Raw genomic sequence first — 15565 nt, forward strand, 5'->3', positions numbered from 1 at the left:
GAAACCTCATTTGAAAATACAGATCTTAGTGTCTTATATTCTCATACGGCAGAAGAGTACTATCTTCCCCTATCTTAAAGGCTTTTTGAATAGTAAAGAATTTGATTTTTCCTTTAGGTTCTGCTTCACTATGTTTTTTACAGCTTCAGTACCCACACATGCTAAGAGTTAAAAGGAGTATAGGAGGCTCAGTCCATGGTCTCTGTGCAGGAAGAAAAGCTATCTCAGGACACAGCTGTATTAGATTTCACTTAAAAGGCAGTTCTAAAGAAGGTTGCCTAGTGTGTGAGAACAAGGAATACCATTTCCAGTTTGGGAACAACTGGTGAAGAAACAGGGTAGCTGTAAGCTATTTAGTTATGTCTCCTTGCAGTTGCTAACCACTGGATTAGCAACTGACTGCTCATTTTGTCAATTAACAATTGACACTGCTGCATTTCTAGAGCAGCACTCTTTTTGTTTTGTCACATTATTAATTATGCTATTACAATGTTGTGAGTTAAATACTTCAGCCTTCTGCTTCTTGAATAAAATCATGGTATTTGCTACTGGAAAGCTGAGTGATGTTGTTATTTACAAACAGAAGGTCCATATTTGATTTTGGATGTAACATCATTGAAACAATGTTCTATGTAGCGAATTACTTTCTTTCCTTAAGCGAATTACTTACTTTCCACTTAAAGAAGCTGAGAGACGCAACTCAGGCTTTTGCACTGAGGATCAATCTAAGGTAGCTAGTTAAGAACAAATGGCTTCATTGATGACAGATCTCATTTGGCGGATTACCATTATGATGGCTATTCAAGCATCATACAAGAATCCTCAAAATATTAATGGCCAGCTTTAGTCATTATTCAAACTAGGAAAATAAATGGTAAAGAAGAAATCAATTCTGCTCAGAACCAGACAGCTGAATGTTCAGAGAGTATTTTCATGTAATTTTTAAATTCAGCAGAAACTAAATTAAGATCTCAACTGTAAATTAACTGTTGCTTACAAAGTTTATCAGCAAGTATCATTTACTCAATAAATGCCAGAACTGATGTAGTAACACATTTATTGATCACTTTACCAACTAAAAATACAATTTTATACAGTCAGTCAACAGCAGTAACATACTTTATGAGAAGCTATGCTTTAACGAAATGGTGTTTAAAATATGGATTTCACTATAACTTGTCAAGCCAAGCTTTTACAGTGCTAATCAAAACAACTGCTGCACTTGAACTTTTCCCCTAAAACATCAACAATAATGTTGCAGACAAAGTAGCTTTTCCATTGTTAATGTGGGTTTAGAATTTAACAAGACAACTTCAAAAGGTTTAAAACATCTGTAACATTGTCATTACTTTAACATTCACAGAGATAAAGTGATACATTTAATACTTTCTAGCATTAATAAACAGTGTAAAAATATATTGCATATATATATATATATATATAAATTTGTTTCCTTTTCCTGAAAAAACCTAGTACAAACTAGTAGTATATGATCCCCCCTTCAAGTTTCTTTTACTTATTTTAAAGATTGAAGAGTAGTAGTTTTAAATTAACAGAAACAAAGACATGGAAATAAGAGAATCACTGTTGTGCTCCTCCATAACCTCTTGTCATGGTTACTAAGCATATTAACCCCTTGGTAATGGTGTTTTTTCTATTTTTGCTAACACCAGGTAGAATTTTGGAACTGGCTGCAGTGGGGATAAGATTTTGCCCAGTGTGTTTTGCACTGGATGGTGCCTGGCCCCCTTCATCGAGCGGTTAAAAATCTTTGCTTAGGTCATGTTTTTCTACTATAGTTAAGATTTAGAAATGCTATGCTCAAGTTGTTCATTTGCAATAATGAAAAGAAGATTCAGTGTTAAATTAGTGAGAAAAAGTAAACTTGTAAGGTTAAATGATCATGTAAATTTTTTTACCATGTTGAAAATTTCACAGTGAACACAGTAGGCTAGTACAGCTGCACGTTAATGTTTGCAATGCCTGCAATTAAAAATATTGCAGGTAATTATTAGCACACAGCAGCTTCCTGGTTGATGAAAGACAAATGAAAATAAGAACAAAAACTAGTAAGCTTCACTGAAGGTTTTTATCATAGTGTACAGTGCTCCAAGGAAGACTATGTCAAGACCTATATCCATATCCCAACTGCTTAACGATTAAATTTTAATTAGTGCTCTAGGTAATCAAAGACAAAACAGTTTTGCCTTCACTCTTTATGATCAGGTCCTGACAGCATGCACATTCAGATTTGTGCAAATGATGAATCAAAACATTTAAATCAAATTAGAAATGGATATTAGAACAGCATGGACTGATAAACATGCTAGCAAAGGAATAAAGCATAACATGGATAAATAAATGATTTATGACTGAACAAAATCAATCTCATTCAAAAATTATACTTCTGTATAAATATATATTTCTCCTCTAATATTTAAATCTGTGAAACATCACACCTTGCTAAGAATTAACCTCAATACACTTATCCAACACTGACCATTTCTCTGCTTTACAGAATGTAAAGACAAATTACTTTGTATTATAAGCATTCTACAAAAAAATTTCCCTGCTGCAAGAATTTGCCAAAGCTGATATATTCTGAACCCAGCACAAAGATTAAAAATAAACACACTTTTTTGCACCCTATAACTTGGTTTTGCCTATGATCTTACCTTTTCATATACTACAGTGCTAACAAAAGTAGCTTGCCAACACGATTTTATACAGGACATCAGTTTGTGGGTTAACTGACTTTACACAAAGCCTTTGTAAAGATCTAGTACATATTTAGCTTGAATATTACAGACGTACACAGCATTTCAGTTGCATTAATATAACCCTATTTAACAGAGCCCAGGCTGCATTATTTCACATTATTTAATTAGTTTGTTTAAAAATAGCATTTGAGCAAATGCAAGCATACAGAAACTCATCTGATGTAAACTGGAACTTGAAATATTTTACCACTGTGGGGATTCAGACTGCCATATTTTTTCCTTATTTTGTTGTTCATCTATAATGTAGCTCCTGATCAAAATGCAAAGATCAAAATGGATGAACTGAGTGTATTTTTAGGGCCACGTTTTTAATTTAGTTGAGTGTAGCTTTACTCACATTTCTGATTTTTTCTGAAAAATGTGCAAAGTTGTAGAAAAACCTTGCATAAAGATAACTGGAGGTAAGGGCAAATTACGAGCATTATCTTTGAGGTCTTTGCAAATGTTTACAGCAAAACTCACTTTGTACAGTGCCATAAGCTTTACAGTAACTCACAAAAAATAGATGCTGTATATCTGTATTTGAAAATTAATTTATTGGCTATTTAGCTGCAATGGAATATGATAGTAGCTTATCATTTTTCCAAATCAGGTTAGTCAGTTGGGCATTTCAATGCCAATTTCTAAATGCAAGATTTAAAGAGAAAGAAGTCTCTTCTGTAGTTCTTCTGTAGTTTTGCCCTCGTGTATATCCATGTCCCCAGATAGTGTCAGTGTGCATGTGTATGAACAGAAAAGATAACTTCTTTTTAAAAAAATTGTTTCAGACTACCAGAACTGCAAATGTGTGTCAAGAATGCTCAGCCAAGAGGCTGGATTTCCCCCACTTTTGTTTATGATCAGGCTTTTTCTTGCCAAAGTCTACCTTGAGTGGATGATTAAGTAGTTTGAATGAAATAAGCCAATTCAAGTGTTTTCTGACAACGAAGTCAAGAGTTGTACCTTAAACTTGTTCTGAAATGCACCTTCTCCATAGGGGTTTTAAAGCAACATACCAAGTTTAATATACTGAAAAACATTAAAAAAAGATCAAATATATTAACAGATATTTTTCCCTGCAAGAATAAATTACTTGGACAATTAAGACATGGAGGTTCTACCTGCAATATCCTTTTACTTCTAAAAGCATTATTCTTAGCTGGGACGTCATTCAAAGCATTGGTTTTGAGTTTAATGTGCCAGCATGAAAGCAACAACAGGTTTCTTAGTAGTTCTAGGATTCTGAAGACTTTAAAAGAACAACCCTGACTGCAATATTAAGTAAGCCAAATGGGCACTTTGGGGTTGCACAAAATGAGCAACCGATTGTTAAATGATATTTTATGGGCAAACACTTCAAATACAGGAGGTACACATGTATTTAATTGAAGGTACTCCAGATTTTAGGAATTTCACACAAGTTTAAGAGCTGTCATTATGCTTCTGGTATTTAATTGTATAAAGGTTTAAGCAAGACTTGAGTCCATAGGCAATGTATGACACTCCTGTTTCCTGTTCCCACCTCACTGTACCACAGCTTTATACTTACTGACAGATGATGAACAACTGTGTTTACACAGTGAGTGTCACCTTGCTTCACAAAGCTGGGGCAAATGCAGAGCATAGTTTTAAATGGTTTCTTAAGAGCACTCAGAGGAAAGTTTGCTTTCACTCTTTCTCTCTCTCCTACTTCCTCACCACGGAGAAACTCCTCTTGTCACACCAAGTCTATGTTAGAATTGCTGAAGAGTGATTTCCCTCAGAACAGGGTGGACAGGTAAAACCATAAAAGCCTCCTTAGATCTTCACCTTTATGGTATGAAGGGAGAATGACAACACCCCCAACCAGTCAAGCTGAACAGCATTGACTGCAGGACTAGAGCTTGGCCCTAGTAAGATTTTAGTTTTTCATCAACATTTACACAGTTTAATTACTTAAGCTGGATCCAAAGAGCATGTGTACACACACAAACCTACACAAGTCTTGTGCATTACATTACTTAATACCAACTAAGTGACAAGCCAAGAACATAATATTCACACTACAAACAACATACACAAAGGTGTAGTTATTTTGGCACACACGCAAGGCTGACAGTCAGTTAAGAGGACACGTACCAGTGCAACATTACATTTGCTCTACCATGAAGGTAAAAGGTTTGCTCTTGGCCAGTGCAAATAGAGAATTCTTAGTCACAGATGACAGGCACATGCCCCCAGAATACATGCATCCCTGAAGGCAGGGTTATGTTTTGACTATCATACATGCAGGCACAAAGAATTAAAATTTATTTCATAACTATGAAAAGTCTTAAGGAAAAAACCTATCAATTACAACTTTAAAGTTTTAGTTTTAGAGGAATATACATGAGGATTTTCTCTACAGATGGTTACAGATGGCTGGGATATCTATCACTTGTAAGTCAAACCCATAGTAGTCATTTGTCTTTTTGTTCTGCCTAATTCCAGCTACTATAAAAATATTAATTGAGCCAATAGAGGGGAAAAAAAGGATGACTGAAATGGTACTTTGTGAACAAAGCTTTGCAAAATGCTAAAAAATTGTCAGACTTTTAAATTTAATTGTCAGAATTTTCAGTTTAGGAAAGGTCAGTAAAATACATACTTCAGTTCAAAATATCTTTGAAAGATGATTTCTATGCTGATGAAAAACACAAGCTGTGACACATATGTAGTTTTCAAATGTCCCTTTCCCTTCCCTTAATAAAAAGGAGGTAAGAAGTATAGTTTTAAAAAATAGGGACTAAATTTTGTCTATAGTCTAATAATCAACATTTCCCTTGGGATTCCAAATATTTGACTACAATTAATTACAACTGTTCATATAAGACCCATGAAATTATGTGTGTATTTTAATGTCTGCTTCTCAGTAATGCTATTGTGATAGCTTTGACAACCACAAAGAGCAGGACAATCATTTTTGGTTTTGATTCTTCCATACTAATGGTTGCAAAACTCCCAGCGAAACTCTGAACTAAAGCTCATGGAGTGACTAAGCAGAATTAGTAAGCAAGCCCTAATAAGAAAATCCCTTTTGACTGCTGCATATTTTACTTAAAAACATTATTTTTAGAAACTTATTTGTAATGACTATTCATTTGCCTCAGTAAGGATTTTAGTTTCTTGCCCTCAGGTTTTGATGGTCAGGTTAAGCTTCAGTAGACACACAGGTAAGGATTGTGTACTGCCACAGTATTTAAATGAAATTTGAGTCTACTCTTTAAGTAAGTTATTTCTAAAAGCTATCTGACTTTCTGATCACATTCCTTTTGGTAGCATCTACTGTAGTAATGAAAGCAAAGACAACTAGGAACAATAGGGTTTTACAGAAGATGTCACATAAGACAGTGCTACATAGTAGAAGATGCCGAAAATCAAGCTGGAAATTTAGATGGAATCAATTGAGATGCCCCCAAAAGAGAGAGGACAGTAAATCTTATTAGGTTCCCATGTCCTTATTTCAGACATGATGTTTAGTTACAGTCCGCAGCGTGGTGCATTGGAAGAGAATATGCTCAACAACATTCTAAGGGCTGAAAATGGGGCACCTCCTCAGCTATCCTTTCCTGTCATCTTTGAGGTATAAGCTGTACTTACTGTCCTGAGAGTTGAGGGAACAGCAGATGAGTAAGAAAATGTACTTTGCCTCATTCCCAAGCAGGCCTGGAACTTAAAAGCTAATAATCAAGCAAGTGTTTAGGCTTTTAATTTCCTATCAATATTAGTGGAATAGTAAGAGCTTAAGCAGGTAGTGAACCCCTAATACACAGCTGCATAAGATGCTTTTATTCATAGCTATTATCTTTCACACCAAGCCTAGTAAAAGAGAAAAACCTTTACTATCTTCCCAGTAACAACTTTCCTTTGTAACTGTTACATCAGAATGACTTCTTCTCATGTAACACTTTGAGGTTTAAAACTATTATACTGTAGAAACAAAGTAGAAAAAAGAAGCGTGTTCCTCAAAATAAAATACTGCCATCTGAACCATCTTCTCGGGTTCTGATCCCAAGCTTATTATGGCATTGAAAGAATTTCAAATTTTGCATCAGGTACAAATAAAGTGCTTTTGGTTCATGGTAGGGATTTTGTACTGCACAAGCAATGCAAAGTAAACTCTGGCAGAACCTCTGCTTGTTCCATCAGCCTCTTACAGCTCAATTTCTAGACAGTGTCAGCTTGGATCTATTCGCACTCTCAATTCCCTTGCATGCCTTCATGTGCTGATCTCTCACTTTGAACCAACAGTTTAAAACCTAATTATATCTTAAAATCTTCCTAGCCAATCACTCCTCCTATATGGAAACATTCTGGCATTACAGACTCTGTATTTGGGCACCTGAGAAAGCCTGTCTTTTGCGTACCTAAAAGCAAAGTGTCACCCAGTGTGCCAGACAATAGCTAGCAACAAACACCCAGGTCAACAGTGTGCTCTTGGACTCTGCAGTAGGCTGGACGTCACCCTGTAGTGAGGCTGGGTCCAGAACTTTTCAGTTACCATGAGTTATTAGTCAAGTCTTAAAATCAAAAGGAAAAACAGGGACACTGATTTTGCATGTAACTCAGCTGAAGGATTCATCAGGGGTTGTAGGGTCAGCCGTTTTATTCATTAGAAAAACCAGGACTACCCTGGAGCCATCTTCAGGTGCACAGGCACCAGTGACAAAGAAGGCTCTTTACATTTAGACAGTTTACTACCATGCCAGAATAATTTAGCCACTGTTGGTATCAAGTATCCTATTTTATGCTTTGGAGTATGACAGGTCCCTAGTGCAATACAGTAGTGGATAACCTTTCACTCTTCCAGAACACTGGGTAATTCTTGGAAAGGGTTCACAAAGCTGAACACTTTGCATCCTGAGCATCTTTACATACACCTAAACTCTTCACAGGTAACCAAAGCCATCCGTGGGAAAAGCAATTTAAATCTTCAGGAGCATGTGCTGTGTTTTGGCAAACTTCCCTCCTGCTTAAAAACAAACATCAAAATGAATTATAAACAAACAAAAGGATGTCCAAGTTCACAAGGAAGCCCTTGCCTTTTGTTTGCTATTGTTTTGGTTTTAGGCTGATGTATGGGCTCAAAGGGTCACTGAGGACAACGTTACAGGACAGGCTACCACACAATGTCAGCAGAATAAAACATGAACAGTTTAAGGGCTGAAAACCAGAGCTCTCTTTCCATACATTGGCCAAATACAGACTGTTCACCTGCATGGCACATGACAGCACACACTGCTCACCCACGTTTACGTACTCTCAGTGGGATGCTGGTACGGGTGGAGGGAGAGCAATACATCTATTAACCTTTATTAAGAGTTGAACATAAAAATCAGGGCACAAGCTCTTTTTGAAAGAAAGCAAGGCAGTACTGCAAAGAGCTGGTTTTAAATACTGAACATCCTATCTTTCATAACTTTAGAGAAACAGAGTAATACATCAAGGTACTTGTTCAGCTCTTGCAGAAAATTGGAATGGCCTTTTCTCTCCTTTTCAACCTATATTAAAAAAAGCTATTTTCATTCCAATTAATTTCTTTCGGCATTCTGGAACCCAGCTAGGTCACACTTAGCTGCCTGTACCTTAACCCTGTGGGACTGGCTCTCCTGGTAACATTGGAAAGCCATTCCCAGCAATACCATTGCTCCCAAGTCTGGTAGCTAAAGTGAACAGAGAATCAAATCCCTTGGATTCAAATGAATCAACGATAAAATGTAGCCCAGTTATAATGATTTGGGGTTTTTTTTTTGTGGGAAAATTGCACCTGATTACATAGATATTAATTGTAAATGTCCTTACTCCAAGAGGCCATAAGCTTTCCTTACATATGTTAGAGCTTAAAGGGACTATGTGCCAACATATGTCAAAACAACATTCATTTAATAGGAACCTGATAGGCAGTGTTAAGTCATAAACAATATTTTAAAGTATTATTAGCTTAATGCCCCTTTCACTTCCAATGTGAGGCAGTGCAAACTTGAAAACAGGCTGTGAAAATCCTTAACTGTACTTTCTTAGTAACGTCTTGTTCCTCACCTCTCAGGTTAGTACAATAGCTCTACCCAAATCCAGCCAGTCAGAACCATGCTACAGTAGACACAAGAACAAGCACAAAGTATAGACAGGAGGAAAGTAAGGGCTGGTATTTTCCAACTCTTTCTGTTGACATAAAATACTTTAGAGCCTATATTGTCCTAGAAATAGCTTTTTTTTCAGTTTTTCAATGAGTGGTATATGACAATCACAGGCTAGAACCTAGTATATTACTACCACTTACTTCCCCATAGTTTATTTAAGAAAAGTGCTAGATCCCATATAAGACATTTTAAAAAAACCCTAAAATAATAGTCAAATGAAACTGCATAAGTAATGGGATATTCTTCAGAAAGACTGCTACGAAAGATCCTCTTTTCAAGAAGTTCTCTTTGACATCATCAGGGTAACTGAACACCAAGGAATGTTTGAGTTATTTTGCTTGAATTGACAAAGTGTGGTATAACTGCTCTTGACTTTGGCTTTGTTGCTTGTTGATTTGGGTTTTTTTTCTAAAGCTCCACAAAATAATGTATTTTTTATACCTACATATTTATTTATTTTTGCCAATATATGCATGAGGAATGTAATGAAGTGGCATTGTGCTGCAAGTAGCTCAGCAGATGTTGAAATCAGTTCCAGTTCCTGAAGACAACTTCTTGACAACATAGTCTCAACATTCACAATAACTGAAACATGTGGGATTCATAATATCATCCTTACAAATATATGCTCTATTCCCCTCTGTGTTGTAAACCCTCAGCCTTACTTGTTTCCTTGTACTTTATGATCGTATGTGCCTGCATGCTTATAACCAGATACATATCCTGAGTTATCCACCAGATCTTCTCGGCCAGCTCTGCCTTTTCCTTTCCCACTGGCATCAAACCTCTCTTTGTGAGAACCCGTGAATTTTGAAGTATCTGTAAGGCGTGAAACAGTTGGAGATGCAACAGTTTTCTATTGGAAGAAAAAAAAGAAACAAAACAAAAAAGACACATCAGAAATCAGCTATTCTTAATACAGATATGTTTACATGCTACCAAGATTTAAATCTTTCTAATGACAAAGACTATGCAAATACCTACTCCTTCCCAGCAATAGGATACAAAAGATGTTTGTTTCTTGTCATTACATATAATGACAATAATAATATAGCAGAAAAGGAAATAGCAAAAATTATGTCAAAACCTTTTGGAAGAGACTTTCAGTATAAGATACTTTTGATTAATAATCAAGTTCTAAGCACCAACGATATGAAGAAGTTTCATCTTGATTTCACATTTTGAACCATGCTCAAAATCCATTATGTTGACATGAAAGTATAAAAGCATGGCTCCACCAATATAGAAAAGGTATTCCAATACAACTAGAATTCATTGCCTCAAAAGACAATTTCATTCTAAACTCTAGGTCTCATGAGAGAAGCAACAAACTGGAACGACTGAAAGTAATTTCTAATATTAGAAAATTAGCAGTCTATGAAGTGGCACTGAACAAAGACTTTTCTTCCACTGAGTCATGTCAGGCTCAAAAATCAGTTTTGTTGTCATCAAGACAAAAAATATTTGACTACAGAAACAGAAAAAAAAATTATTGTACATAACAATATAGAAGCATGATAACCTCTGTGCTTGGACTAGGAGCAGCCTCTTTGATCCTTAAATTTATATTTTAATTTTATTTATTTATATTAATTAATTAAATTATATTTTAACTTTATTTATTTATTTAAAATCATGTGACAAAAAAACACACAAGACTTTCCATCTTTTAACAAAGAGTGCTAAAATATGGGCATTTTTTTATGTGTGCCATCTGTCACTATCTGAAAGAAAATGACCACTGGAGCAGTCTTTGCTCAAAACAGCATTGCTAAATGACCTTTAGGGACTTCTGTCTTGCAGTCTTAAGAGTACTATTTGCAGAGGTGGTTATTTTCCTATACTGAAAAAATAGGCATCAAGTCAATGCTTAGGAAGAAGTATTGGTCTAATATATACTGCTTACTTGTTCACATTGACCTGGTAGCACCTTTTAACAAGGAAAACTCTAAATGAAAGACAAGGGCAATATATTCAATATGGAGTTAATTAAACTTAAATCATATTTGCTTTCTTTGTATTTAAAAAACATTACTTTACAGAAAATCAGTTTTGTCTACATGTGCATACACTCTCTACCATCACATCCACAGAGAAGTCTCAGAAACTCCAGTTGACTGCCCTTTCCTTTACCTAATTCATTCTCAGGACAGACTGCTATTCTGAGAATTTGTTACAGTAAACTTAATCACTATTTGAAAAATAAAGACTACAGCTTCTGCTCCTCTGTTTCAAAGGTGCGGCATGAAATGTATCAAGTTTTCCTCAATACACAAACTACAATAAAAAACATATGAGAATTTTTGTACAGCAACATATTTAGTAACATACATACTAAAACTTGTGTGAGTGGATGGAAATGCACATATATTAACATACAAGAAGAAACAGTAAAACGAGGATTAATAGAATGGCTCATGTCAATAATGAAGGATGTTCCCAGAAAACTATTCCCAGTGGTAAACTTGAGAAATGTGGTGTTAATGAGAGGCTCACCTTGTTTCCAACAATACAAAATCCAAGTAATGTTAATTCCTTGCACATTATGCTCTCACTCCCTGAACTGATGTATCTATATAAAAGATCAGAGATTAGATGCCACTACAAGGCTATGCAGAACACCTCATTTCTCCTGCTCCTTCTTTTCCATCATTGTTATGATGAACATGTATACATTAAAAAGAAAATACTCATTTCTTTTTAAGGCGAGGTGAACATTTTTAAGGTTGTGCTAAGATGCTTTCATTCAAAAAAGTCTTTGTAAATACAGAGTAGAATACACAATAACTTCACACCCATCCTGGGCTCCTCAACCAGAAGCAGCTAGTGGTACTATATATCATGGAATCAGAAAAGTCCTGTGACTGAGCACTACTGAAAAAAAGCCTTGCACCACCATCATCTTTGCACCCTCCCTTCAGGTATTTATATACATGGATACAGGATTCACTCTTGAGCCTTCTCTTCTCCAGGTTACACAGTCCCAGCTCCCTCAGCCTTTTGTCACAGGAGATATGCTCCAGTCCCTCCATCATCTTTATGGTCCTTTTCTGGACTCTCTCCAGTAGATTATCAGTCTTCTTCAGGGAGCCTAGAACTGAATGCAGGACTTCAGATGAGATTTCACCAGTGCTGAGCAGAGGGGAAGGAACACCCTGTTTGCTTGGCAATACTTCTAGTGCAGCTGAGATACCAGCTCACCGGTTCATGTTCAGCTTGGTGTCCACAAACACTCCCAGGTCCATTTCAACCAATTTCCTTTCCATCTGCATGGCCCCCTGCACATGCTGGTCAATGGGGCTCTTCCTCACCAGGTGCAGGACTTTGCATTGCTTGCTGAGCTTGCTGAAGTTCCTGCCAGCCCAGATCTCCAGCCTGTGAGGTCCCTCTGGATGGCAACCATCCCATCTGGATGACCTACCAGCCACTCTTCCCACTTCTGTGTCATCACAAACTCACTGAAAGTATCATGAAGATGATTAATGAAGATGCTAAACAGGACTTGACTCAGTACGGACCCCTGGGGTACACCACTGTTTTCCAGCCTCCGACTAGACTTTGCACTGTTCATCAATACCTTCAGGGCCCAACCACTCAGCCTGTTTTCAATCCACTTTAGTGTCTGCCCATCCAGCCACTACAGCACCAGCTTGAGGGGCTGTGAGACTCTTGTAAGAGATGACATCAAAGGCCTTACTGAAGCCTGGCTAGACAATGTACTACTCTCTTCTTGCCCAGTCTACTTGGACAGTCATTTAATTGTAGAAGTTTACAGGTCAGTCAAGCACAATTCTCCCTTGGTGATCAACCATGTGGATTGCTCCTGATGACTTTCTTCTCCTTCATGTGCCTGGATATCATTTCTAGGACTAGCTGTACCATTACTTTCAGCGTCTTAACCCAAAAAGTTTATCCATAAAGATTCCTCTATAACCTGATGACTTATTTTTAGTGAACAGCCTTTATAAACTGAATGTGCAAGCAGGTGTTCTTATCAAAATGGTTTTTTTTCTGTGTCTGAAAAAAACCTACTATGCAGATTAAACTGGGTATTAAGCAAAAGGCAAAACCAATTGAAAGGGTGACCATGAGCTCATTCTCTACAACCCATCTGCTCATTATTGCACAAGGGTATGGGGAGGCAAATAAAAAAAGTGGGGGGTAGAGGGAGAAAGCTGACCATCCTTCTAAAGTAAAGAAAAATGTAGGAAGAAATATAGTGAAGAGCACAAAGGGCTGGATGAGAACAATTTCCACAATAGCAAATTACTATTCTACTCTCCCTTCTTTTTCACAATGAATCACATACAAATGATTCTGCCTTGTCATATAGCAGTTCTGCTTGAACTGTTTGCTATCTAGAGTAAATTATATAATCTCTCTAGTTACATTATTCTAAAGGAAATAAATTCCTCGGGGCCAACCTCTTTTTTTTTTCCTCCCAGACCATAGAAGCCTTCATTTTCCATCTCTTATTTGCACATACAGTCAACCACAAAGTCTGAATATCACAGAAAGTGCCCATGAACTTCAATTTTTTATTTTAAAAAAACTTTGTCTAAGGAAGAAAGTTTTACTTAGCACAACAGAATCAAATATAATCATTTAGTGCTTCAAATTGAGTTTACTATTTTTTTTTGTGCCTTTTTTTTTCTTAGAAATTCAGTATTTTTCCTCATTTTGTGTTAGTGTCTACAAAGAAGTGCTGCTAAGATAGCAAGGGGCTTGGAGCATGTGACATACATGGAAAAGATGATGGGAATGTGTTTATAAAGACTCAGAATTAAAAAGGGAGACAAATCGTATTCCTGTCCTCAACAGAGTGGTTATAGTAGAAACAGAGACAGTTTGGAAGTAAACAATAATGGGCATGATTTGGAAGATATGAAACTCCCAACTAGACACATGAGAATTTTTCACCACTGTGGTTGGTCAAGCCTGGAAAGAAGGGGGGATTCTCTGTTCCTGAGGATTATCAAAACTTAAAATGACTAAGTCACAGAACAATTTAGGTTGGAAAGAACCTTTGCGTATGAGTCTTTATCTAGCCTAGGGCCCTGCTCACAGCAAGGCTCCAACAGGCTTACATAGAAACTTCTCCAGTCAAGTCCTGAGCACCAGGGAAGTCCCACAGCCTCCATGGGCTACTTGTTCCAGGGTCTGACCACACTGCAGGTAAGTAAAAAAACCAAAACAATCCAACATCTCATCCAAATTCCCTATTACCAATAGTGCAACTTCTGTCGGAAGCAGCCCTCATACCAAAGACAGGAAGCTGTTGTCTTTAAACTCTGAAAACCTTAACAAATGCCACATTCCTCCCTTGCCCTCTCTTGAGAAAGACAACTCTGCAAACTGACACAGATTTTGCTTGCTACCTCAAGATAACTAATGAATCAAGGACCAGCTTACAGAGCAAGCAACACAATCCATTTCATTATATTCAAGAATTTGAATTAGTTCCAGAAATCCATTATCAGCCCTTAGGAAACTGAAATGAACTACTGTAAAAAGGAAATGAGAGCACAGAAGTCAAGAACATTAATTTTCCCTACTGTAGTAGAAGTATATAACAGTTTGCCAAAGAAAAATATATGAACTGAAAGCTCTGCAGCTGCACTGGCTTGGCTTGTTTGTAGCAGGAAAACAGTATGACTTTTATAGACTCCAAAGACCCCATAAAATCAACTCTTGTGTCAAAAGGCTAGAAGTATCACATGAAGCTAGTGAAGCCACAATCACGAAAATAAGATAACAGTGTGAGACTGGAAGATTTCCCACACTTTCAACAATTTTCCCTCCAGAACAAAGCTGAGGCAAAGAAGAGGAAAGACAAACCAGTGCTGCCAAGGTAACGTTCCTCATTTTCTGTCAGCACACATTACCATCCCTTCCTCAAAGCTCACAGTTCAAAACCCAAGGAAATGTCACAAAAGCTTTGCACCCAGCACAATGCAAAGGGTTCCACGAGCAGGGCAGTGCAGCCCACACTCCTGCAGCTGCACAGGGCTCACTCCTGCAGCACCACAGCCCCTGGCAAGCTTGCGGCAACTCTGTGCTGGGCAGCTCTGCACACAGCATGGCACCATTCCCAAAAGGCTCTCCACAACCACTTCCTGGGAAGGAAAAGCACCGAGAAAACCTACTGGACTTCAGGAATATCACACCTTCCAAACAAACACCGAGTGCCCTGGCTTCCACAATGAACTCCTGGTTCCCCTCAAACAAGTTTGCCTCAAGGTATCTTCCACCGCTTGCCATCGCTGACCAAGATTCGGGCTTCACTTAAAGCTGCTCCACAGCTTAGGCAGAAACTTAATGATGCAAAACCCACCAGCTGGGTTTTCTGCTTGGTTTTCCTTCCTGAATCACAAATGTCCAGATAGTACAGAAACAGTCCCTGCCTGCCTGAGGGACTGACTGAGTCTCTTCAGCAATCAGTGCTGGGAGTGCCTGCACTGCCAAAAACACTGGTGACAGACAGGAGGTGAGCTGCTCCTCTTACTCCTCACCACAAGGGTGCAACACCTTAGCCACAGTACTCCTGGCCACGCTGTCAGCTGCAGTCAGCCTTCCTCGCTGAAACTGAATGCTTTCCAACATCTGCTCCTTCAACCATAAAACTTCACTATCTAACAGCACATCCTC

At 37.5% G+C, this 15565-nt stretch overlaps 1 protein-coding gene across 2 annotated transcripts in view; it reads right to left on the reverse strand.

Annotated features, from left to right (window-relative positions):
- Positions 1 to 1033: 1033 nt before the first annotated feature.
- Positions 1034 to 15565, reverse strand: part of TPPP (tubulin polymerization promoting protein) — a 62569-nt gene continuing 48037 nt past the window's right edge. For both annotated transcript variants that reach the window (XM_030971307.1, XM_030971309.1), the window contains exon 4: positions 1034 to 9773. In XM_030971307.1, coding sequence (XP_030827167.1) covers positions 9579 to 9773 — 195 coding nt within the window. In that variant the 3' untranslated portion in view covers positions 1034 to 9578. The remainder of the gene's footprint in view (positions 9774 to 15565) is intronic.

This window comes from Camarhynchus parvulus, chromosome 2 (genome assembly GCF_901933205.1).
Source record: "Camarhynchus parvulus chromosome 2, STF_HiC, whole genome shotgun sequence".
NCBI lineage: Eukaryota > Metazoa > Chordata > Aves > Passeriformes > Thraupidae > Camarhynchus > Camarhynchus parvulus.